The following is a 26,029-nucleotide window of genomic DNA, read 5'->3' as shown; positions in this document are numbered from 1 at the left end:
GCGGACCACATGTAACCATGCCAACCCGGGACCTCCGCATGTGGCTCCCTCACCTGTAAGATCGTCTGACACCAGCCTCCTGGACAGCTGCTGCAACAGTTTATTTGCACAATCAAAGAATTTCTGATCTAAAACGTCAATGCCTGATAAATGGGAGCAAAAACAAAAGTGTTGCATTTAAATTTTTGTTCAGTGTATTTTTGCAGTAGCTGTATTGGAAATAAAAGGACTGAGCTGAAATTACATATAATACAACACTGCATGTCTGATATACCTAATAGGGGATCCAGCACAATCAATAACAGTAGTAATAGTTTGAACAGAATGAGTAGTGCATTGTATTGTAATATGTACTATGAGTATTATTGAGTAGTTACATAAGTTACATAATATGGTGGCAGAAATATAAGTACATATTAGTTATAGTGTAGCTACTGGTAGTAAATAAAGTAATAACAATAACAAGTGAAACATGCAGAGGAGAAATTTATAGAAGTTATATAAATATATAAAAGGGACATTTTAACTTATTGTAACTTCCAACATTTTTGACACCACAAACAAATATTTTATATCTGTGCATTCGGCAGAGTCTTCCATCTCTCACTTGACTGACATCTTTGGCAAAGTCTTACTACATGTTGTATCTCACAGCAGCTTCATCTTAGCACACGGGAACTAACTAACACGGGAGCTATTTATAAAGCCTACATTTTCACATTTTTAACTGTAAGTACACTGATCAGACACAACATTAAAACCAGTTGCCAGTTTTACTGTTGCAGCTAATCAGCATATTTTCAAACAAAGCGTTGCATCCTGAGTAATGATACCAGTCTGAGATAGAAATCATTCAGCAGCACACACGTTGTTATAAGTCACCTTTGGGGACATTAAGTAAACTTACATTAATTTCCTGGATATACCCTATTCAAAACCATTACTTGCCTAACCCCAACATAAGCCAAACCTTAACCACTGAACCATGAATATGATCTCTCCCTATTGGGAACACTGCTTTTGTCCCTAGATGAACAAGCAGTGTCCAATTAACTGCTCTTTAGTCTGAAATTTGTTCCCAGATGTAGCCTAGGACAAAACACACACACACACACACACACACACACACACACACACACACACACACACACACACACCTCTGAAATCTAAACTCCAGTTTAATAGATCTTCACAATTAAAACCAAAATAAATGAATGTAATTGTGATGATATATGATATGTTGATTAAACGAAAATCACACAGAACCTCAAGTGTCAGGATTTATGTATTGATTGCTGAAATGTTCCTAAACGCCCTCCTGCAGATTAGTTTCCGACATTCTCAGCTATGAAGTTTAGATTCATCCTTTTTTTTTTTTTAGCAGCCAGAGGTTCAGCCGCTTTTTCATAGTCAGCAAGAATGAAAAACTGCATCTTGATTTGTAATATTTCCTGACATCCTCTAATGAAAAGTGACATGCATTTTGCACGGAGCAGTGGGTCCTTATAGTGGGCGTCCGTTTATAGTCCTATCATAAGAGCTGCAGCAGATCATATGACCCTCACTGACTAACCGAATTTTTTAACGTTGGTTTAAGCAGGAATTCACTCAGTCGCTCTCAGACCAAACAGACGATCCTCTAGACGCAACTTTGAGGTGAGTTGTTTTGTCGTGTAACGGTTTATAGGTACAGGTGGGTTTCATTTCGGAAGTCAGGTCTTAGCTCGTTAACATATTTTTCATATTTTGGAGGAATCTGTCCAGTTCATTTGGTTTATCATGTATGTATTTCATGACCCATTTTCCGTGTGTATGGTAATTTTGGAGTAGCTGTATTGCTTGTTTTACATTTTCCTCGAAGTGTCGCTGCTAAACACAAAGGCAGTCACATGATAGAAGTATCCAGACTCTTAAACTCACACTGTACTGACGTAAACGCACCACAAAGTCTCCAATGCTGATCATACTGCTCTAATCGCGGAGCTTCGCCTTTACTCGCGGTATTACGGTTTAGTCCCCAGCCAACAAGGAAGTGCCTCAGCTGGGATCAATATAATCGTGTGGGGTCACAGTTGTCGTTAAAGTGATGTCTTTTCGTAATGTTTCCAAAGAGGCACTGGTTGGATCCGTCACACTGGGAGCCGTTTTTGTCGCCGGTTATTTCTTTGGTAAGAGCGAAGGCTTTAATGTAAAGCTTTGTCGCCAGGACACCTAGTTAACCTGTCAGCAGCAGTGTGTGTGTGTAGGGTGACTTACATCAGTAGAGGGCAGTGAGAGAGCAGTTTTTGGACTCCAAATATACTGGTTTAAGGTAGATCTGGTGGTATTACAGGACCTGCAGAGAGGAGGATAACTGTGAAACCATTTGTAGCGTCATACAAAAAAAAAAAAGCTGTCTTTAAGTGGAAATCCAGCCCAAAAGTACAGCGATTTTCAGTGTCTATCTGGGCTTATGTTGTCTGGATCATGGGGAAACCAGTTAATTCACTCTTTTCTGTAAACAGTTTTTTTAAGTGTAGTATGAAATCTAGCACGCTGGATTTTTTTTTTTTTTTAACAGTTTAATAATTGAAATTGGGCAATAATTATTCTCCCCTAGACGGTGTGATACAGTAATATACTACCTTTATTGTGCCCATCTTTGAACTGTGAACTTCAATTTGGTGGTTTTATAAATTAAGAAAATAAAAGCTTTAAGGATTTTGAACAAATTTCAGAGGTTTATGTAAACAAATAAATGCTGCCAGAAGTGACCTACAATTGAGCCTTTATCATCTTAGATTACATATAAACTTAGATTACATATCAGCTTAGATTACATAACAGCAGTTTGCTGTTAAATCCTGTGCATTATCGATAGAAAAAGATAATTGACTGTATTCACATGACTGTATGTGCGTATGATCCATAGCCCAGAGACACTGACTGGGGTTTACATAATTGCACAGATTTACTAGTACAGAGGCACTCAGTACAAAGTCCCTTTCCAGCATTTATTGACCCTAAAAATGGTAATTACAAAACTACGAAACATTTAAAACAAAATATCAGGTGCAGAGTTCCTGAAGTGATATGTACAAACACTAGTGCTGCAATCTGGTGAATATTGGAATCATCTGGTGCACATGCAAACCACTAAAGTAAGGACAGTGATGTCACATGTCTATGTGGATGATTCTAAACCCCTCAAGCTACCAAGCTATATTGTCTCACAACTTCCAGTATTCATTTCTTTATCTGTATCTGTTGCTGCTGGTGCAATAATTGCATTTCCTCACTGAGATCCTCCAAGTTTTATCTTATCTCAACCAAAAAATACATTAACTAGACCAGACTTCAATTTCTTGGGAGATGTATAAGCTGGATGGTAAGTCCCATGACATCATTATGCTCTTAAGATCCATATAATTTGCTTCATTGTTCATGTTCATCCTCAGGGAAAAAGAAATCTTCCACAATGAGCATCTCCAAAAGTCACTGCGAGGGAAAAGACAACCCACTGATGCAGTACGTCCTCAATCATTCCATGAGGGAGCATCCAGTTCTGACAAAACTCAGAATGGTAAGGATGTCTTAGTATCTGGAATAAATCTGTCATGAGATCTAATCAAGTTTCACAGTGTAATTTGTGAAACTGATGCAACTGGTTTCCATGTGTTGCTTTCAGAGGACAATGGAAGACTCCTGGAACATCATGATGGTTGCCTGTGAGCAGTCGCAGTTCATGGCAAATCTGGCAAAACTAATACAAGCCAAGAAAGCATTAGAGATCGGTAAGGGTATTAGATTTAACATCATGTCCAGCGTGCACATCAGTCCTCCACAATCTTTTACTCTACCTTAATTTAGAACCATAGTTTACATGTTTTACAATAAGTGCATTAGTGAGGCAAAATGCACCATTTTTCCTTACAGTTCAAATTTCATAAGTTATGTAATGTTTAGCATACACTACCATACTACTATACTACCCTGACTTTACATTTGGTCTGGTGTTTTTGTCAGTTTTATAATTTAGTTCTGAAGTAACATCCTTTACTCACCGCTCTCTCTGCAATACTTTATGGCCAAGAAACTGGTTTCTCCACAAGTAATCTAACTGGGGAAATCACGTTTCTCTATTCTTTTGCCACAACCACATAAAACAGGTTTTTTTATATACCTGTTATTTAAGAAATCAGATTATTTCCAAAAACTAACAGCAACCCAGTTAGTTAAGTGCCTGTAAACCCACTGCCTGTGTAAAAACGCAATCTTATTCCAAGTTACTTTAAAAGTGTCCATTTTGCCCTTTCTATTGTCATCCATCATGTTGACTTTAGTGCCTTCTCATTTGCAGGAGTATACACAGGTTACAACACACTAAACATCGCACTGTCTTTGCCTGACGATGGCGTTGTGATAGCATGTGATGTCAGTGAAGATTACACCAACATTGGAAAACCCTTCTGGAAAGAGGTACAGCTCACATTTAGGTTTCATTATTTGTGACAACACTGTTAATGTTGTGGGGTTTGAAATATGATGTGTAATACTGCTGTATTATTCCCATACTGCAAAGTGATGATCAGTGCAGAGGATTTTCATGCACCACAGGTAATAGATGTGCTTCTGGAGTTCTGTTTGACGCAAGTTTGTGCATCTGCATGTGGAGCAGACTTCACTGTCTGAGTCTTTTGTGTCATAAAAAACGACTGTACTGCCAAAGGATGCGGCAAGCCACAAAACAATTACCAATCCAAATTAATCAATTATTCTGACTAGGGCTGTCACAATATCAGATTTTCACTACACATTTATCGTGGCCAAAAGATTTCACAATAACGATATCATTGTAATATCTACAGAAATTTTTTTAAAAATTAATTAATTAATTTAAATAATGCTATCAGTCAAATTCATCTTTAACTTTGTTGTGCGTTTGTCTCTTTTTTTGGGAGATGAATTAGACTCAAATACGAGTGTAAGGAGGTGGAGAGTGAGTCTGTAACAATAACTTTACATAAGTGTATAAAAAGAGCAATTACACTTACCTAACCAGATAAACTGATAAACAAAAGATTCACAAGGCCTAATATGTTCCATCACAAAATTATCTTGTGTATCACTAACACAATAATCAATAAAATTAAATCTTTTTTAAATATTCTTGTATCTTTCTTTTATTCCAACAGGCTGGAGTCGAGCAAAAAATTGATCTACGCTTACAGCCTGCAGTGAAGACTCTAGGTACAGTAAAACATCTGTTTTCTTAACTCACTGTTCTTAGGTTTACAATTTCCTGATGAAAAAGTTAAGAGTCTTCCAAGAGGCTCGTGCCTTAATTTTCCTGAAATAATACATCTCGTGGGATTAAAGGCATTTCACATCCACGACTGCTCTTATCTCTCTGGGGCTGTTGCTCTGCCATTGCCTTAGCTAGAGGGTTAAGGTTTATGAGCTTTAACCAGTCTAACCCAATTTCTGTGTCCTGTTGATATCATCTAAAGACCACAAGAGGTCACTGTATCAGAGGTTTAATAGAGGTTTTTGAGTTCATAGAATTCAGGTTTCTACAGCTCAGATCTGTATTCATTTCTAAAAGTTTAACTCTTTTACCAAGTATGTTCTTATCTCAATTAATTTTGATATCAGAAAGATTATTACTGATAATATGACAAACTTAAGAGGCCAATTCATAGCAACCATGTACTGATATATGCACCAGCACAAGTTGTACCAGCAAGGACATGCGATCAGTTTGTCAGCAATTTATGCAGATGAGCTGCTTTCTCCAGTTCCCTGGCCAATTTGTACACTTCTACAATGTAATGCAATCCAGTACAACAGCTCTGCCAAATATTCTTCCTTTATGAAGCTTATGAAAGTAATTTATAATACCTTTCAGAGAGGTGTTAATTCGACTATGAGAGGTGATGTACTGGCAAAACATTAGAAACACCTCTCAATATAGGACAGTCCAGTACTTTTGTACTTTTACTTAAGATGATAAAATGTTGACGCTGAAATCGGTTTCCTTGATTATAAAGTTAAAACCCAGCTGCCTCTGAGCTAAAGCCATTCAGATAAGCCATGTTGCTAAATAACACAACAGACCTTGTGGTTTTAACCAAGATGTAACATAAGGTGTGTAAGGTTTGGGTTAATACCTCAATTCTGGTTTTCTCTCCATAGAGATCCATTTGCTTCTCTTTGCTTTATCCCTCGACGTCTGTAAAAATGTATGGGTGAATTCTTTCTGAATCAGTTGAATACACAAAGAAGGTATGTTAGTATTTTGGTGTGAGTGTGAATTACACAATGACATCAACTCAACTTCTTCTCGGGGGCGAAAGGGAACCCAGTACAGTGCAGACATGTACGTCAGTGAAATGAAGTGTTACAGTCCTTACGGTATCTTGCTTGTATAATTAAAACTGTGAAACAAATGTAGTGGAGTAGAAGGTACAATATTTCCCTCTGACATGTAGTGAAGTGGAAGTAGCATAAAATGGAAAAACTCAAATAACATACAAGTACCTCAAAATTGTACTTAAGTGCATTAGCTAAGAGTAAATGTACTCAATTACTTTCTATCACAGGTAATACAATTATTTAGCCTTCAGCACACGTAGATTTTAATATTTTAAACCAACCATTAAAAAAATCCTGAATCCCTGAGTGAAAAGGGGGTGCGTCTTATAAAAGCTGATGTCAAAAAGGTAAAATAAACCGCCAGAGACACAAAACACATTAAAATGAAATAATATATTGATGTCAAAACGTATCTCTACAACAGCTAATCCTTAATTGTCTTACTGCTCGTGACTTAGCGCTAGTGTTTGCTAAAATACGATAATATATACATTTTATATTGGCAATGAAACGCCAGGCCAACGCTGAAAATTCAAGGGTGCGCAATCAGCTAGCTAACATTAGTTAACTAAACTTTAACTTCAGGCAAAAGTTAGAAACTAGCTAACATTAGCATTCATCCGTAGATACTTGACACAATCCAAATCAGAAACTCTGAAAATAAGAAAGTAAAGTGTATTAAACAAGACTGATAGTTTGCAACTGCTACTCATATTTACCAACAATGTCCGGGCGACGCACAGCTGCAGAGAATTGATTGAGTCAGGCGTGGAAGCTCTACCAATACATCCGTGGAGTGAGGTCGGCAGATGAGACGTTCACCTGGAGTAAAGGTTAAGAAATGGTATGGTCCACGTTAGGGGTGGCTGAAATCGTACAACAAGATTTTTCTAGGCATGAACATGGGAAATATATTTTAACATTTACAATTACAGGTAAGAAGGATATATAAATGTTTCATCCCCGGACTTGTTGTTTATACCTCTGTTTGGCGGGTCCAAGTCTTAATCAGGGGAGTCATAACCCCCAGTCCCCAACATTTTTTTTCCACTGAATGAAATGCTAAAAGGCGGAGTGAGCGTGATGACATTTGGTGACGTCAGGTGTATAAATCTTCGAGATTATATCATGTTTTATTTTATTTATTTCACTTTATTAATCAGCATACAGAAATGCTAGTATACCTACCAATTTATTACTAATAATTTAATTAATGTAATTCAGAGTATTTAATATCAAAAATTGAATAAATATGTTTAAACCAACGCTATGTATAAACCTGTTTATTGTGTATACTGTTTACACTACTTGGTCTCAGATCTTAAATCTTACATCAGTCATTAATTACATTATGGTGTCTATATACTTCATATACATAGAGATTATATTTTACCTATTTAAAATTTGAACTGTTCTCTGTTTATCCACATTGTTTGACCACATCAGCCTATATCACATGAGAAACTGCACTTTTTTTCTTACCTCCTGAGTGATCTGTCCATCTTGTAGTTTTTATTTGTTTTTATCCCTTGTTTGTATAGTGCTGGATTTCATGGATATCCCTTCAGATAAATAAAGCATCCATCCATCCATCCATCCATCCCTCCATCCATCCATCCATCACAGAAAAACCTTTGCATTTGCTTTACTGTTAGACAGTGTGGTGAAGGATTCATAAAACTGCTCTCAAACTGGATATTGACATACTTTCCCCTTGAGGCCATAATATTTTCAAATCACTAATTCTTTTGTCAGCATGAAGACATAAAAATCAAATTAATATATTCAGAAAAAAAACATCACTTCACTAAAGCTGCTGTCACACATTTGTGGAGACACAGCAGCTATAAAACTGATACTATTTCAGGTTTAAAACATGATCAAAATGGAAAAAATCTGCATCTTTATAGTTTCTTTGATAATGGGTTAAAATGATGGATAATTTAAAGTGAACTTATTTTACTCCATTTGCATTCAGAATCTTAGAGGGTCTTTCCAAATGTGTTTCTCCTCTAGCAGTGGGGATTCTTTTTATTGGCAGGAGACAGATGTTTGGTAACAGCTTTAGCACATGATGCAATCTTAAGTATAATTTTTTTTTTTTTTCAGATGATCTCCTTGCTGCTGGCCAGAATGGAACATTTGACTTTGTCTTCATTGATGCAGACAAAGTTAACTATGACAACTACTATGAAAAGTCTCTGCAGCTGTTGAGAAAAGGAGGCATCATTGCTATCGACAATGTAAGGCCTTTACCCAAGACAAATATTTAAGTTTGACTTCTAGTAGTGGGATATTCCAAACTAATCCTATAAACACATTTTTCCTGCAGGTGCTGTGGGGTGGGAAGGTGCTGAATCCATCTCCTGATGATGCAGATACTGTGGCCATTGACAAGCTGAACAAGAAGCTGCACAAAGATACTCGTGTCAGCCTCAGCATGCTCACAGTGGGAGATGGGCTCACACTCGCCATCAAACTTTAGGGTGACTGATAAGTGCAATGCTTTATAGGCTTTGGAAAGTAACACTAGCCAACTATGTATTGGGGTGTGTTAAGGTAGCTGTAACATACATATGCATTGTCTGGGCCCACGTTACTAGAGGTTAATGTGAAGATCATGAAACACTGTATTTTCAACTAATTTCAATGTCAGTTTTATTACAGGACAAGGTGCAGTGTTTGAAAGTAAATGATTTGATTAAAAAACAAACTGTACATGCAGTTTCTTTTGAGTGCATCATTATTTAACCAATTAAATGTCATACCATTCTTCAAACTGTCTAATTATGCACTGTAGTCAAATTACAGGAGAGGATAATGGTTGATTTCAGGACTTTATTGCAAAGGTAGACACACACCAACACACAAACTGCTTCCAGATTAGTGTCACAGTCCTCAAAAATGGGAAGAAAATAGATGATACACTCAGATATTCTCTCACTCATGTGACACTGAGGAAAATAAAAATCCATTTAGCATTTTCTTGCAACTTAAAAGCAGGTATTTAAGGAGGTGGAGGTCTAAAACGCACCGCACAGCACAATTAAGCTTCTCTAGGAAGATAAGTGAAGACCAGCCAGTCTTGATAAGCATATTTTGTTGGAGTAACACTTCCAACAGGCAGAACATCACTACCAAAAATAAATAAAATGTGCAAATAAAACAAAGGAGAAAGAGCTTCAGTATAGGTAGGTATTCTACTGTGCAAAATAACGGCTCAGATTTACATTCTATAGTATCACACTTGAGCAAAATAATGAGGTTCTGGTTTTTTAAACCAGTCCTGGATTGTCAAACTAAGGAAGCCAACTTTCAACACCCAGAGGAGGGGTTTTCTTTCATTATGGAGAACAAATTGGCAGAAGGAATAACTGATTAATAAGTAGATGTGACTGTAACATGACTAGTTATTGTAACCACGATGAAGGTAGGCTACTGGAAAGTTTTCCATCTTAACAGTGCTTGAGAACTCGGCTTGTTTTTTGTTTTGTTTTGGCTTCATCTCTTTAAAATGTCTGTTGCTGACCAGACAGAAACTCTCAGGTCAGATTCAGCTGATATACTCCTTCTTCTAATGAAATGGCAGAGCAGATCCTCATGCCTCCAACTCCAGGCCCAGACCTAGTTTGTGACCACCAGCGTTGATATTCTTCCCATCCACCAGTGCGGAGAGGAGGAGTTTCATACCTGGAATAAAAATGTAACATCATTTAACAAGTGACATCAAGGTCCATAATGTTTGGTGGTGTTTATAATTCTATACTAAAGTAGAGATGGCTCTTACCAGGCCTCAGAGTCTGGGTGTATCCAATTCCTACCAAGCTGGCATTATTCACCTTAGCCTGGAGAAAAGCATATCATGTAACTAGAAAGCACTGAATGAGCACATCTTAATCCAGAGCGACACAAAAACGCACAGTAATAATCAAACATCATTATTCCTTATACCATGACCTAATTTCCCACCAAATTTGACCACATTTTTGAGATGTCCTGCAAAAACAGAAAAGGTAAATATAATCTCCTTGGAACTTACTGATATGGAGGCACTGGAGTCTAACTGGTATTTGGCAGCAATTCCAAAGCGAGTGCCGTTGCTGCCTGCTGTCCAGGCAAGATTCACAGCGGTCTCCAGTTTATCATTCACCTTCTGATAAATGGATCCGCCAAACTCTGAACCATCGTTTCTGGAAAAAAAAAAACCAAAAAAAAACAACACAGTTTTACCTGACAAAATACCACATGATCAGCCAATCAGTGACTTCCTTGGAAAGCTGTTAGTGTTACTCTGCAGTTAAGCTACTCATCCTTGAAATATTTGTTGATCTTAAAACATACACATTGGTGTGGAGCTGGAAGTCCCCAGTCTTGTAGCCAACTGCAAAGTTGCTGTGGGTCATCTTGGATTTGGCTGTGTCAAAGGTCATCTGGTAGCCAGCCAGCCAGCCCTCATAGCCAGCTACTGCTGCTCCATGGATAGTAGGACCAGCAAAATCTAAATCTACATCAACTCCAGCATTAAGGTATTCCCTTTTATAAGCTGTCTTGACCTTGCCACTCTTCTTGCTGTGAATGAAAAATGAAGAAGCAAAGTTAGAAGGGTGTTCTTTGAGCAGTGATTAAAGTCATGGCTTTCCAATTAAAATATAAACTGTAGCTTACCCAGTGTTTGGTGAAAATGTAGTGTCAAAAGTAAGTTTCAGCCCTTTGGTGATCTAAAGAGGAAAATCATTCCAACATCACACTTAATTTAGAGTAATGTATCATTAGTGGGATAATCAGCAACATCACAGAGTTTTCAATTTACCTGATCCTCAACACAAATTTCTGTTCCAAGTGTGTTTTCTGTGGTCCACTTCTCTGTGAACGTCAGCCCATACTCAGCCCACCTGTACTTGGTTTCCAGGGCTCCAGTGACCTTGCTGGTGTCTATGTTGGACGAGCCGGATGTTTTAAATTCCTAAAGTGAATACAAGTGGAAATAATTAATTCTACCTGAAAACAATACAGGTTAAGAAGTTTATCATCTATTACTTACAGCTGAAATACATTTACGGAGCGTCTTGGTAAGTAAAGGGTTACAGCACACAGCACATAACCTCAACATCCATGGTTTGAGTCCAGCCTGGGACCTTTGTTGTATGTCATGTTGTATGCCCTCTCTCTTTCTCCTTGTTTCCTGTCTGCCTCTTTACTATCAACTGTCCAACAAAGGCAAAAAATGCCAAATAAAAATCTTAAAATCTTTTTTTTTTTTTTAAAAAGAAGAAATACATTTAAATTTATTAAAAATGCAAAATAAACACTTCTAGTAAGTTAAACCTGGCTAATAAAGATTTTTGACCAAAATATGTACCAAGTTGAAGATTTTACAGTTGAAAAATAAACTTTAAAATAAATGACCTCATACATAGTCTGGCATTTTACAGCAATTACTTAACAATTACTTATCAGCCAATATATATGCTGATAATGTACTATCTCTGATAACAGGAAATCAGCTGATAATTCCTACAACGCACTACTGTATATTTTTATTAGCAGTTCAGCTCACCACTCCACTTGTAGACTTTGTCTTCACATCAAGCTTAACCAGTCCAAAACCTGCAAGGACAGTGACAAAAAGGAACTACTTCTTGGGCTTGGTAATGCATTTCAAACAGCGAGCCTGTCCTCTGAAGTTCAATAAATACACCCTTATATAAGTGCCTTTTATCTTGCTTCCAGTTACCGTATCCCTTATTGAAGATGTCCTTTGCTGATTTTCCAAGGTCTGTATATGCTGGAGGAACTGCCATTATGCCTGTCACAAAAAAAAAAAAAAATTGTAGTGTGGTTTAAATGGTGACAAAGGTCCATAAATGCACTTGCTTATTGAATCTATGCACGTGTACATGTCAGAAAAATATGCATTTTCTTACTAATAAGGTGTTTAAGTGTAAAATATTAGTATTGCCAAACACCTGCATTACGGTCTCCATTGCTCTGCTTCTGTTGTCATGGCTATTCATTGTCAAGGTTACACTGGAGGCTTGTCTGAATCACTTCACTGTCTGCTTACAGTAACCAGGTACATGTCTTTTTTTCGGCATGAATGTTATTATCAAAGCAGTCGTTTGTATAACAAAATGTTTAATAAAGTATGTGCTGATTAATACTAAAATTTAAATAAAATCAGAGACATTTTGTGTGAATTAGATACATGTACAGGTAAACATTGCTGGTCGTAATTTTTACTATTCAAATAGGAATGAACCTTTGCCAGTGATAAGAAATATCATCTACACAGTCAGTGTATTCTGAAGGGGTTTGAACGCAGTGTGGTAGGGTACGTTCTCTAGCTAGCAAACGGGACGCTTGAGAGCCATCTTGCCGACATTCCAACGAAATACAACATTAACAATATGAGTAATTATATGGTTAATTACTTACTAGTATTAGTGTTGTCGTTGTTGTTGTTGATGTTGTTGTCAACTAATGAGATAACAAAAGATGCAGAAAAAGCGGCAGAGACAAGTGTAGGACGTTATGGAGGAGACACCGCAACAAACACCCTCCTGACCTCGGCGCCGCAAGGACCCGAAATTATAGCTGCTTATTTTGTGCCTGTTTGAAATCGGAGCGAGAAAATCATTTTGTGATTCTTGGCCAGTTAATTCAGTATTTTTTCTGTGGTTTGACAGCAGCAAACGTAATTCTTTTCGTTTGCAAACATTTTTCTTGCCATAATTGTGCTATGAGCATACCGGCAAGTGGAAGACTGCTAAGTCACCATGGCAACCAATAAGCTAATGTAACTGAATGCTTAGTTATCTTTATCTTATTTACTTATTTTAATCTTGCATATAAATAATATATAGTGCAGAATTGTTATATTATTGTTTATCATCCTTTCATCAAATCTAAGTTTTGCCCACTAACCATCACGTGCTTATTGCTTGACATGCACAGCAAAGAATGGCTTTCAACAACTTTATGAACTATTTATATTTTATGCCTGCACACAGTATCTATCTATACCACTCATTAATTATATGGCTGTGCAGTGATAGAAAAAAAAATAAGAAACTGGTCTTTGATTTCAGCTCTTTATTGATGGAAATGACTGGACAAGACATGAAACAAGTTATGTGGCTTTGCAGAAGCAATGAACATAACGGCATCTTTCCTCTATTAATGGTCATTGTCATTCAGAATATTGATGTTCCTAACGTGCTGTCATGACCAAAGCAATGACAACATCTCTTACTAGTGGCAAGTTCCACTGGATGAAATGTAGAGGCCAATCTGAAATCAACATTACACTTAAATAGCACATTGTGTTTCAAACAAATACATAGTCAAGAGCAACTGTAAACATATTTCTCCATGTGCATGTTGCTGTAACTCTGTACATCAAATATAAAAATACCTATCAACATTTACAAAATGAAATAAATTAATATTAACAAATTCCTACAAATTTAAGGGTCCTTTTTAAGAACTATCACCACAGATTAATGTCAAAGGATTAATATCTGGGAAAGCTCAAATGGTACTAGGGTCTTGTCATTTACACTGTATGATGATTTAAAAAAGCACTATACAACTATCCAACAGTAAACATGATAGACTTGGGACATTTCTACACAGACAAACCTATCGTGAGACTCAAGGTAATTGGCAAATGGAATTATATTTAAGACAGCTGGAAAAAAATCTTTAATTCCAGGTTTTTGGCCGATAAAGACATTTCTTGAATGCATCTTTTCCAGGACTGGTAAAGAAAAAGCAGGCTGCGTAAACAATAAAAACAAAGTCAATATATATTGCAGTTTATCTTACATTGAGCCATCAATTTCTCTGTCAGCATTCAGTAACATTGTCAAAATGTAAGCATAATCTCAAGGAATGCAGAAGACTTTCAGAACATCTGCTTCTCAAAAAGATGAAAAAATTGCAACATAGAAACAAGCAGTACTGTAAGGTAGATCTTTACATATTGCTTCACCAGTGGTCCACAGTTATGTTTTGATAAATTACAAAGTGGGATGTAAAACAAAACTTTCAGTCAAGAATCAAGATCAAAACCTTGAAATGATTAGGTATTTCAATTGCATGAGAAATGCCTAACTGCTGGGAAAGATAAGATACAGTGTTGCCTGAGAATTGTCTGATGTGGCTTCCATTTATCCTGTGCTATCCATATACTAAGTATACTTTAAGTTGGGAGGTACTGAAAAAAGCAATTCATGCTACATAAAATTATATCCCTTTAGAAGAAAAATGAGCAACCAATCAATTAGACATATCTCCACTGTATTCAGTTTCAAGCAAAGAGTGTTAATAGGGCTTTTAAGAGACTCTACAGGGTTTTGTCGATTTTGTTTAATCCTCATAAAAATGGTGACAGGGGAAGTAGGTTAGAAGCTACATCCCAGAATATAAGAAGGTATGGCTCTGTGTATCCCATCAGGCGTCGGTGCTGACAGGATGACATCAGGTGTCTTTGTTGATGAGGATATCACACATCGCCTCAGTTGGCAACTTGACAAAGCAGACAAAACAGCACAGGTTAAGTAGTGTCTGACAGAACCGCTGCTGCTCCCGCTCTTTATCCAATCAGCCGCCTCATCACAGCAGGTTTAGAGAAGGGCCAGCAGTACTCGTTGGGGACGGGCCCGTTGACATTGCACTCGAAGAAGGAGAACATGGGAAACCAGATGCGCGCTCGTCGACTCTGCTGGTAGGCCCGGGTGTTAGCCAGAGTGTGGTAGTATAGGAAGAGTCTGGTAGTGATGTAGAAGGCTATGAACACGTCGATGGAGTAGTGTTCGTGTGCAGCCAGGATGAAGAAGATGCCAAAAAGATTCAGGACCCAGGACAAGGTGTGAATGAAGTTCCAGCTTCGTGGAGTGTCTGTGTAAAAGAAGCAATAAGAGCAGTTTTGAATACTTATTTGGATTTACACTATACCAACCAGCTGTATAGCATACTCTTATGTGAAAGGCCATTTCTGTCCAGTTCAGACTACAGCTGTCTACTTTTTAAATTTCAGTTGTAGTACCAAAGAAAAACACTGTGTGGCGACAAAAGGACAATATTCACAAATATGGTTACACTCTCATGATTTAGTATTTTAACCCTGTTTTCACAACTTCAGTTCATAATTTCTCATGATGTTCATGAATGAATAAGAATGAAGACAAAATCTGGCAACCACTGTGACATTTCAAGGTTATTTAAGTGTTCATACCAAATAAAAACAGCTCATAACTCATATTTCAGCGTGTGTTTAGTGCATTTACATCTTGTGTCACTAATAAAAAGATTATTTCATCATTTAAAATCTAGATGGATGGATGGAAAATGATAAGGCTGAAATAGATCTGAATTTGTGAAAAGACCGGAGTGCCTGTAAATCTGTCAGGTTAATGCTTCAGATATTCATTAACCTGCAATATTAGGGGAGAAGCCACATAGCTAATTTGAGCTCAAAGATCATTAATGGAAGACTTGGCATTTTAAAAATCAAATTCAGTTATTATTCATTCATTTCAAGTTCATTTCACCATAATATTAACATTAAAGGTTTAAGCGGCTCTTGAAGTATAAAGTTAAGTGTTTCTGTTCCCTGCTGAATGTAAATCAAAGCAGCTAGACTGTGTCAACAGAAGCTACTCACACTCTGTGACGAAGAAGTTGAGCATGGTGAGGACCACGGTGTGACCGCTGAACATGTAGTCACCACATGTATGCACTCCTGTCAGGGTCATCCCAAAACCACTCCAGATGGCCACAGCTCGCTGCAGTTTGGCCCACATGTCACCATATATCTAGAAGGAGGGAGAAATTGAAACGATTAATACTATGATCTTTCCAGAAGGCACAAATGTAGTGTTTAAGATATGATACATGCAAAACAGATTAGCGTTACCTTTCCCGAGCACTGCAGGTGCTGTCCTGGCACTGACAGGGAGGTGACAAACATGGTGATACAGCGCAGCATGAACACAGTCCCCATGAGGCTGCACATGCGTCGCAACAGGATGGACCTATAAATCATGAGAAATAATCATCCTGACTGTTCCGCGTTTTTGATTCATGGGACACACTGTAGGTGTCCCACAGAACATTCCCTGCAGTGACAACACTGCACTGCATTGATGTGAAAGACTGTCAGGACTCTACCTGTGTTTATGCAGCAGTAGAACAAGCAGCCAGATGTTACAGAGGATCACTCCACATGCTTCAGCCATGGCAAAGGCCCATGGTATTCTAGGCACGCTATTGAAAAGGGAAAAAAAAAAGAACTCAGTGCTGAAACAACTAGGTGCTTAATTAATCAACAAAAAACTAAATCGAAAATAATTTTGGTAAATCATTTATCAAGCAAAAATTCCAAACATTTCCTGATTCCAGCTTCTCCAAGTGAGGATTTGTTGCTTTTCCCTGTTTTATATCCTTGTAAATTAAATATTTTTTTTGCAAAATCAATTTCAAATTGTCACCACATTTATATGCACAAAACGCCCAATACACAACTTTTAAAAAGTTTACATTTCCCAGGCTCTCTTCTATTGTCAAAGTTTCAAATGATTTTAAAAGCTTTAGCTAATAATATCTCTAGATTGCGGCAATCTGTAAAATTTGTTACAATCCTGAATATATGTCCTCAGCATGTTTCACTTCTCCAAACAAATACTGGCATGTCCCTGAACTCACCTCTCCCACTAAGCTAAGGCATTCAATGAAAAGCTCAGAGCTGGTCATAAACAACAGGTCACACTACAAAGTAGGTCATTTGAAAAAACTTTCAAAGATCTCTTTGAACCAAAGCTAGCCCATCAGGAATATGTGAAGACAATAATAGAAACATGCTACAGGGAAGTAGGGCAGTTATACTGTCCACCATCTGGTGTGATATTCTGTCAGTTGATAAAAAATATATAATTTTGTTTCATGCTGTCTTTGACATTAACCTGCTGACTTGTTTCTTTGTAAGGCACAGATCAGTAAAATAGAGTGGCTTAAAACTAAATGTGAGCTGACACACACCCACCTGTCTAGGAAAATATCTGGCAGCGGAGGGTATGTGCGCATGTCAGGCACCCTCTCATGCACTATGACCATGACAAAGGATGTGAACCCAAACACAAACACCACATAGATGGAGCTGAGCACTGTCTTCCAGTACTCTGGATCCAAACGCCTCGTCTGCTGCTTGTACTTTCCATTAGTGTACTGGTGATACTCCTCTCCCACTGGTGCTGTGTCAGTGCTGTCACAGTCTCTGCCCGGGTCTCCATTACACAGCCAATCCAAACTGCCTCCGGAGCCTGTAGGAGAGTGTCCGTCAAACGGAAGACCCAGCTCCTCCAACACATCAATGTTCTGTTTCTGAAGTTTGCGGATCGACACCATCAGCCGCTTGATGTCCCCCAGCACCTTGAGCTCCAGAGGTTGCGAACGGAGGTCATACTCACTGAGAGCAAGCAGACTGGTACCATCCAATCTGTGCTTGTTGCACAGCAGGTCCACATAATCACAAAAGCCCTCTTCCCTCAGCCACTTGGCAACGTGTTTGGGCGTCCAGCGACGGACACTCAGCTGGGTCATTTCCTCCTCACTCTGAAGGCTAGAGAAAAGAACATCAAACTTTATAAGTGCAACTCAAACAACTGAGCTCTGCCTTACTGTTATCAGTTCTTTATTGACTTCCTCCCAAATAAACAAAGGAATCTTAAGGAGAAGTAGGCACTATTAAGCACACTTCATTTTCACTGAATCAGCACTACGAACTCCAAACACACCACGCAAGAATGCAACAGAGACAGAAAATAACTTTACGTTATGACAAAATTATAGGTGATAAACAAGAATAAAACAATTTCCTGAGCTTTACAAGCAGGTTAAGCTTTCACAATTTGAGCAAATATATGAGGCAAACAATGGCAAGAATTTGCTATAAGTTTGCACAATGGAAACCGCACCCTAAAAATCAAGGTGAAGGGCAGAGACACCCCCCAGGCTAAACAGTGACTTCAACACTTTTGTGCTAGTTATGGAGAATGACTTTTCGGTTATTATCCCAAATCTTGTTCTTGGCTGACACTTCCCTACACACTGAACGGACTAATTCACGTTTTATCTTAACTTCACTGTTAGTGACAACAACCCTGTCTCTAAAGTTTGTTCCCAGGATTGCCCAGATATCCTTAAGAGTGTCAGTATTTGTACATGATAAGGGTTTAAATTATATGATAGGACTGTGGCATTCGTGATTTACAACTGTAACTCAAATCCACCTGCAATGACCCACATCACTGGCTGTCATTAAGTTGGGCCCTGGAGCTAATTCTACTCCTAATTTCTTTCAGTATCTTGTAAGACAACTGGCCAGCCTGGCAGCTGGCAGTGTTTATCACCATAGGTATGCCTGAGGTAGTCATGAATGCAAACGAGAGCATCCTCTCCTGTATCACAACAACCCAGCCCAGCAGGCTAATTCAGTTTTGGCTAACGTTAGCTATCATGCTATTTGTAAGCCGTATAACTGCGTGCGCCTTATGCTCACTCACCCGGACTGAGATGTAACAGAAGACGATACGGAAACGTGTTTATTCAGCTAGCTAGCTAAACGGCATCTCACAAGACTCTGAATAAATCGTATTAGCGTTTGCTGCGATAACCCGGGCTTGTTGGAAATCATTTCTCCCCTTCGCGCTGGTTAGCATGACTGTTGACAACACTAGGCGGTAATGTCCAGAATAGCTGCGCACGTAAAAACCAACTACATGACGCTTGGCTCTAGCTGTCCAACAGTGGCACCTACTGGTGGAAACAGGTAACTGCATCATCTTTAGTTCTGCAGTTTTGGGTTTGTTATGATGAAAAGCAATTAATTCGTTCAGTTGAAGGCCACAAATTGAGATATTGGCAATGTGAATAAAATGTACTTCATAAATATTTTAAGGTGTGAGGGTGATCAACATTTAGAATATAGGTCACTGTTTTAATTTTAGACCAGGAGCACCTGTCACTGTCAGTACCAACAAGGTTGTAATAAAGTCTCAAAAGAGTTTGAAAATAAATGTTGGTAGAAGAAATGATACAAATGAGGAGTTTCAGAGAAGCAGTTATTTAGGCAAATATAAATGTGCATACAGTCAACAATGAATAATCTACAGGAAAATAGTCCACTTTCTCCTGCCACTCTTTCTGTGAAAGAGTTGGTGAAGGTTTTGTATGGAGGAAAAAGGTTTGGTAATCACGCGGATGAAGTTTGGCCTAACCTGTTCATTGGTGACATGTAAGTCTACAGCATTGCTCTTGACAGTTTTTACCATAAAAATAACCCCAGATTTTGTTTCCTTCTAATGTGTTTCTTATTATAATTCCTGTTTCCTTTGTGCACAGGTCAGTGGCCAATGATCGCTACAGTCTATGGAAGCTGGGAATCACTCATGTTCTGAATGCAGCTCATGGGAAGATACACTGTCAGGGGAGTCATGACTTTTATGGATCCACCGTGGATTACTATGGAGTGCCTGCAGATGACTCACCGTCCTTTGACCTCTCTCGCTATTTCTCTCCCTCTGCTGACTATATTCAGAATGCACTTAACACCACTGGCGGTAAATACCCATCATATTGCTTTAATGTCACTCATTTTTCATATGCAGGCCTCTCTGTAAGTCACCCATCTTATCCTGGATAAAATCTCACATTCAGCTCATGCGTAAGGCTCATTGTAATCTTATTCTTCACCAGCTCGGGTTTTTGTCCACTGTGCAGTCGGAGTCAGCAGGTCTGCCTCTCTCGTCCTGGCCTACCTAATGATCCACCAACATTACACCCTACTAGAGGCCATCAATAAGGTCAAAGAGCGCAGGTGGATTTTCCCAAACAGAGGGTTCCTCAAACAGCTTTGTGCTTTGGATGTGAAACTACGCAAGACATCACAAGTGCACTTCACTGAATGAAATACCAAAATTAATTGATATTCTAACTTACAGAGCCTCAAATGCCTTTTTTCCTCAAGACAAATGAATGATTCAGTATCTGCCAGTGGAGGGAGATACTGTACTTTGATTTTAGTTTGTTTCAAGAATGATATCTAATCAAATGTATTTTCCTCAACTCTGCTGCTGCGTTTGATGTGAATCATGCTGCCTTTTCACACGATACTGATCCTTATATTAATAGATAAGTGTAATCAGCACTTGGCAGAATACATTTCTTAACTGAATATGAGGCAAGATGACCTTTGTGTTGTGTTGAAGAAAAATTATATCCATTATGTTGTGGGTCAAATTAACCTAAGAGATATATTTATTTTAAAACTTTTCAAGACTGTGTGTTTTTTGTTTTTTTGTGAATGTATGTGTGCTTGCGCAAAAACAGTAACCTCATTTTTAAACATATCTTATATAAACCTAACAGTAAAATCATTGCAAATTTTCATTACATTTTGTATGTTTGTGTCGGATCACTTGTGGTGGTACCATTTTATTTTAACCCCAATTTAACATTTATAAGCAACATATGACCAATCAATAGATGGTTTTCAAAACACTCAAATTTATTTGTAAGCAGAGTTGACATTTTAAAGTGATTATTAGTGTAATTACCGATGTCACGGAATCAAACTAATAATGCTTGATAACTTGATGTATCATGTTTTCATGAGTTCTGAACAGATCTATCAATCATTTTAAACCTGCCAGTGGATTATTTGTACATGTGTATAAACAGCTAGTAAATGTTTATCATGTGTTTATTAACTGTTTATACACATGTGATGGATGTTTCATTGGAGTACTTAAGGAAGAAATATTGATGAAAACATTATTAAACACTTGTGTGACTAAGTGGAGTCTCACAGTTTGGCTAGCACAGCCGTAAACTCTTTTCCACATGTGGTGTGTGGTGTTGGTTTCATTGTCCTCTTAAGGAGGTAAAACCCGCCAACTTTTACGTGTCATGCCAACATGTCTCATAGTTGCAGTGGCCGATTCTGGTCTGGGTCTGGGTGGTCCAGCTTGAACGTTTTTGCACAGTAGCATCCAATCATAGAGCGCCTTGTCTCTGAGTCTCAGGAATGATGAGTGCCTTCCAACCACACGCCAGTGTCATATTCTTAAAGCTCAAATGTCAATTTTATGTAACCTATTTGAGGGCTGAACAACTTTGTAGGCCCAAGGAATACATACATTTTAAATCTCTCACAGTCTGTATTGACTTTGCTGTGGGGAAGGTGACCATGACAACATGACAATCTTTAGATGTCTGTGGTCTTCTACATCCTGTGAATTAGACATAGAATCCTCTTTAGAGAGAACCCAGATCACTAACAGCTCAGAAACATCTCTTCCTCTTATTATTGGTGCCTTTCAGAGTGAAATATAATTCTTATTTCCTGGTGAATCTTCTAGAGTTCATTTTTGTTTTTGAGAAATTGTGTGTTTAACACAGCTTCTCAAATACAAAGTGTATGCACAGAAACACTAACTGCAGCAACCAAGCCTCCCCACAATCAGAATCACAATTTCACCAGCAGTTATGCATCATAATCTCCCAGTTTTTATGCACATACCCTGGTGGGTTTTACTCTCACCACACACCCACACACACACACACACTACTGTAGATTCATCAATAATCAGAAGCAACTCTTCAGATAATTAATCAATAACTGACTCCAAGTCAAAATGACCCAGAGACCTTTATTTACGGATTTTGCGTACAGCAGCACTGACATTTTACAACACATCATTGCGTCCACATTTTACATACACATTCATGACCCTGAATGAGGAAAAGTCATTACATTTCATGGCTTAAAAGATAGGTTAATTATGTTTTTCTTCAATTTAAAAGCTGAAATGGGTGAAATTGACCTGCAACATAATAGGAGGGTTAAAAGAGACATTTGCAGCAGTGTGAGTGCTGTTTGATGTCATGTGCAGCCAACGGCAGAGCTTAATGTTTTTCCCTTTTCATCCAATTTGCTTTCACAAGATATTAATGTCAGAGCAGTAAACTAGTTGCATGAGGCTGTTACAGTATTTCTGTTCCATAAATGCTGCATTATAGTGCACTTCCCGTCATCCAGTATAAGCAATGCACTTAAACATTTTCAAAATAATTACATCCAATTATCACTGCTTTATGGTGTGATTCATCTTTGTATGAGGATTATTAAATTAGAATCCCACAGCGGTGTGAAAAGCAGAACCCGGGCTGCACTGTTTGTTGTTCTGCCCTCTGCACGTGAAAGACTACACGCTAGGTTAAGCACTAAATTGGGTAACTGTCCAGTGACAGCAGATAAACACCTGCTCGTACAGATCACCCTGAGCTGGAGTAGACGGGAACTGCTTTAATACAACAAACATTTGGACCAGGATTCGATCCAAGACGGGGAATTTGGACTCAAAATGTCAGCCCTGAACGGCAAGAGAAAAGAATATCTGACTGTAAAGGATCTGCAGAAGGTTTTGGACTCATGTAAACTTAATCTAAATCAGATTGACGAGGTCTTGCCAAACATATACATAGGGAATGTGTAAGTATACATTTTATTTCAAACTTAAACCAGACTTTATGACTTTGTCTTGCAAGGAAATGTGAAACCTGTTACTTTTAAATGTTAAACACTTTCCCAAGGTCATTACCTTTGACATAGCTCCTGCCAAAATATCACTGACATAAAATCATTGTGCTGTGATGCTTAGCCTTCACATAAGTCTTGAACCTCTTTCTGTCTCTTTGTCTTGCTAGGGCAGTAGCCCAAAACAAGGCTGCCTTGCAGAAATTAGGTATAACTCATGTATTAAACGCTGCTCACTCCAAGCGAGGCAGCATAGGGAACCGAGGCTTTTATGGCAACGACTTTGTGTATTGTGGCATTCCAGCAGATGACTCGACACACTTTGATCTGGATGTTTACTTCCAGCCTGCAGCTGATTTCATTCATAAAGCTCTGAAGACACCTGATGGTAAGGTTTTTTTCTCACATAAATTATCATGTTTCTGCACATTGAGTTTTTATCATAGAATTCAGAAGCGATAAAAATTGAGTCATTTACTGCAAAAATATTGTCCTTTTTTTAAATCCCTGCACATCACATCTTTTATTTCACTCCATAAATCCTTTATAAACCCATCCACTCAAATGCTCCCATCACATTGTCCTTTCAATGTCACCTGTCACCACAATGTAGCACAGCTTGTAATGGTATGTAAGTGTATTTTCAGCCAGCAGTAATAATAAGGGTCTTACCTTGCAGAATTTAAGTCTATAATGTGACCATGGCACCTTTCAAAGAACCTATCAAGCAGAGGACGAGTTGGGATTAAAGAGACAGTCGGGGCCCGTCTGCAAAGGGACCTTAAATGAACAAAGGCGATGAATTGTGGGTACTATTTTTAGCTCACAGCGGGAGAAAAGAAAGGCCACAGCGTGAGACGAGCAGCCATGTATGATATTAATAAGACTGAGGCCTCTCACTAATCCTTCCTTCACATGCCCCTCTCCCTTCATCTTGTCTATTCTTCAGGGAAGGTTCTGGTGCACTGCATCATGGGAATGAGCCGGTCATCGACATTGGTGTTAGCGTACCTCATGATCTACCGTCACCTCCCGCTCAAACAGGCTTTGAAGAAATTGATCCAGAAGAGAGCCATCTACCCCAACAGGAATTTCCTGGCTTTGCTGTTGGACCTGGATCTTCAGCTGACAAGAAAAAAGAAAACTTGTCAGATCCTGTGATGAAGAGAAGAAGTTTACAGTCTTCGGCCACACAGCGAGGGATGGTGATGCCGGTCAGCTCATTGGTCCAACTGCCCAGACTGAAATATTTCTACAGCTAATGAATGTCGTGAAATTTGGTTCAACTAATGACTGACTTTGTCAGACTCAGCTGTACTTTGAGATTAGCACGGACATATCATGTTAGCATGTTGAACATAAACTTTTTCTTAATTTTTAAATCAGAGAGCTGTATAGCTCCACTGCATTTCAATGCCTCATCCCTCAGTTTTTTTTATTAGCATGTTAAATGTTGATATACTAACATAATTACATATTAAAGTGCTAAATATTAAAGAGGCAAAACTGGCACACGCAAAATCTTCATATTTAATCCAATATAACAATCTTGCAACACATATTGCTGCTTCAGGTCAGTCTGAATATTAGCATCTTACATGACATGTCAAACATTAGCATCTTAACATGCTAACTGTATGCATTAACACGCTAACATACTAAACAATGCATGCTAACATTAGCAGATTAACATGCTATTGTTATTGTAAATGTTAGATGCTAACAGTATGTTAACATCCAGTGAGCTACTTGTTCATATGCGTGGAAGTATGATAGTAGTAGACATGTTAATATGCTAACAAGTGTTAGCATTCAGTACAGGTGAGGCTGACAAAGTACACGTCAGACCGGAAGAAAGTTGCACCAAATCTGATGACTTACAGCAGCTGAGCCTGAAAAACTGTGTCTGAGATGTTAAGGTAACCGTAGCAACATGACCTTTCCTCCGGCGCCAGCCTCAGGCCAAGCTTTACATTTTTACTTAATTTTTGGAGAGGATCTAACAATGAATTGAAAAGATGTCTCTCCATTAAAATCCAAATCTGTTGCCTGGTTTGTAATGAGCTGTCCTACCTCTTCATGGACTCGCTAACATGGCCATAGACTTTCTTTCTTTTTGATGACAATGAATGTCTTAACAAAAAGATAGTTTGGTTGGTTTGGTTGAAACTTAATGTAATGTGAAGTGAAAACAGCAACAAGAGCACTAATGCTATTGAGATTTTATGACTATTTATGTCTTGAACTATGTCTTTACCTCTCACACTTGTAAGATGGCTTTTTCTTCAGCATGTCAGTTTGTATCACAGCACAAATGGACCAAATGTCTTATGAAATCTTTTTTACAAAGCATCATAATTTAGTAAACTCTATAGATGACTCAGAAAAGAAAGGAAATGTTTCTGCAAGTGAACATTCAAATTTAAAACGGGAATCAATCCACAGCAACTGTCTCTTTAATAAGACCAACCCATGAGTGTTCACAGTATGAAATTCCTTGTTTTCGACAAGCTGGTTGAGCTGATTGCTACTGTACATCAACAGGTTTCCGTTCTTTTGACTGTCCTTGAAATTAACGGTGGAAACATTAGGGATGTCAGACACACACACACACATGCATCTACTGTATAGTAGAATTTGACACCAGTGATGATTTCTATCTGTTTAAATGAGCAGCTCATTGCAAATAACCCGTGATTATTATGATTAAAAACAGCAGAATGTGAAAAACTACACTGAATGAAATGACATGATTTGTATTGCTCTGTATTGCAGAAGTTCAGCTTTAATATATGAGTTTCGTATGTGTATATTTTATTTGGATACAAGGAGAAAAAGGTAAATTTAGGAAGTTTTGCAAAGAATGTTTACATGATAAAAAGAAATGTTCATCTTTCTACACTTGTATAATTCTTTTTCTTATGTTTTTGTCAAGACTGAGTATGTGAAGATGTGTTTAAAGTTACCAGTTTTTCTGATGGTGTGTTGAAACCTATGGTGTGTGGTGTGTTTTTGTGCTTTCATTCATTTAATAATCCATATGTAAGAAAAAGACATCAGAAACTCCTGACGACCAAA

General features: G+C 38.1%; 5 protein-coding genes across 8 annotated transcripts; 3 read left to right on the top strand and 2 right to left on the bottom strand.

Moving 5' to 3' along the window:
- Positions 1-1,503: 1,503 nt before the first annotated feature.
- On the top strand, positions 1,504-9,078 carry comtd1a (catechol-O-methyltransferase domain containing 1a). Of its 2 annotated transcripts, none has more exons than XM_023409062.2 (7): positions 1,504-1,656; positions 3,438-3,562; positions 3,668-3,773; positions 4,340-4,458; positions 5,175-5,229; positions 8,464-8,597; positions 8,687-9,078. In XM_023409062.2, exons 2-7 carry the CDS (start codon positions 3,458-3,460, stop codon positions 8,837-8,839), a joined length of 672 nt encoding a protein of 223 aa, XP_023264830.1. In that variant the 5' UTR covers positions 1,504-1,656; positions 3,438-3,457; the 3' UTR covers positions 8,840-9,078. The 2 variants fall into 2 exon arrangements, with proteins under 2 accessions (XP_023264830.1, XP_023264829.1); XM_023409061.2 differs by lacking the exon at positions 1,504-1,656 and adding an exon at positions 2,014-2,168.
- Positions 9,079-9,178: 100 nt separating this feature from the next.
- LOC111657081 (non-selective voltage-gated ion channel VDAC2-like) lies at positions 9,179-12,925 on the bottom strand. Its single transcript, XM_023409059.2, has 9 exons — positions 12,790-12,925; positions 12,089-12,160; positions 11,912-11,961; positions 11,165-11,317; positions 11,020-11,072; positions 10,696-10,923; positions 10,394-10,544; positions 10,142-10,199; positions 9,179-10,044 (listed from the first exon to the last, which is right to left on the bottom strand). Exons 2-9 carry the CDS (start codon positions 12,153-12,155, stop codon positions 9,953-9,955), a joined length of 852 nt encoding a protein of 283 aa, XP_023264827.1. The 5' UTR covers positions 12,156-12,160; positions 12,790-12,925; the 3' UTR covers positions 9,179-9,952.
- A 506-nt stretch (positions 12,926-13,431) lies between these two features.
- samd8b (sterile alpha motif domain containing 8b) lies at positions 13,432-23,691 on the bottom strand. 3 transcript variants are annotated; one of them, XM_023409186.2, is made up of 6 exons: positions 23,624-23,691; positions 17,399-17,974; positions 16,528-16,623; positions 16,274-16,391; positions 16,022-16,172; positions 13,432-15,255 (listed from the first exon to the last, which is right to left on the bottom strand). In XM_023409186.2, the coding sequence occupies exons 2-6, from the start codon at positions 17,953-17,955 to the stop codon at positions 14,951-14,953; spliced, it is 1,227 nt and encodes a 408-aa protein (XP_023264954.1). In that variant the 5' UTR covers positions 17,956-17,974; positions 23,624-23,691; the 3' UTR covers positions 13,432-14,950. The 3 variants fall into 3 exon arrangements, with proteins under 3 accessions (XP_023264954.1, XP_023264953.1, XP_023264955.1); XM_023409185.2 differs by lacking the exon at positions 23,624-23,691 and adding an exon at positions 18,918-19,055; XM_023409187.2 differs by lacking the exon at positions 23,624-23,691 and adding an exon at positions 18,330-18,548.
- On the top strand, positions 19,075-20,684 carry LOC111657142 (dual specificity protein phosphatase 13A-like). Its single transcript, XM_023409190.2, has 3 exons — positions 19,075-19,648; positions 19,756-19,973; positions 20,110-20,684. Exons 1-3 carry the CDS (start codon positions 19,494-19,496, stop codon positions 20,319-20,321), a joined length of 585 nt encoding a protein of 194 aa, XP_023264958.1. The 5' UTR covers positions 19,075-19,493; the 3' UTR covers positions 20,322-20,684.
- On the top strand, positions 20,778-25,942 carry LOC111657144 (dual specificity protein phosphatase 13A-like). Its single transcript, XM_023409192.2, has 3 exons — positions 20,778-22,906; positions 23,122-23,339; positions 23,901-25,942. Exons 1-3 carry the CDS (start codon positions 22,779-22,781, stop codon positions 24,110-24,112), a joined length of 558 nt encoding a protein of 185 aa, XP_023264960.1. The 5' UTR covers positions 20,778-22,778; the 3' UTR covers positions 24,113-25,942.
- The last annotated feature ends 87 nt before the right edge of the window (positions 25,943-26,029 follow it).

The sequence above is a fragment of the Seriola lalandi genome, unplaced genomic scaffold (assembly GCF_002814215.2).
Source record: "Seriola lalandi dorsalis isolate HSWRI2012SDOR001 ecotype SW California unplaced genomic scaffold, Sedor1 jcf7180002054383, whole genome shotgun sequence".
NCBI lineage: Eukaryota > Metazoa > Chordata > Actinopteri > Carangiformes > Carangidae > Seriola > Seriola lalandi.
This window is presented reverse-complemented; position numbering and strand designations above follow the sequence as displayed.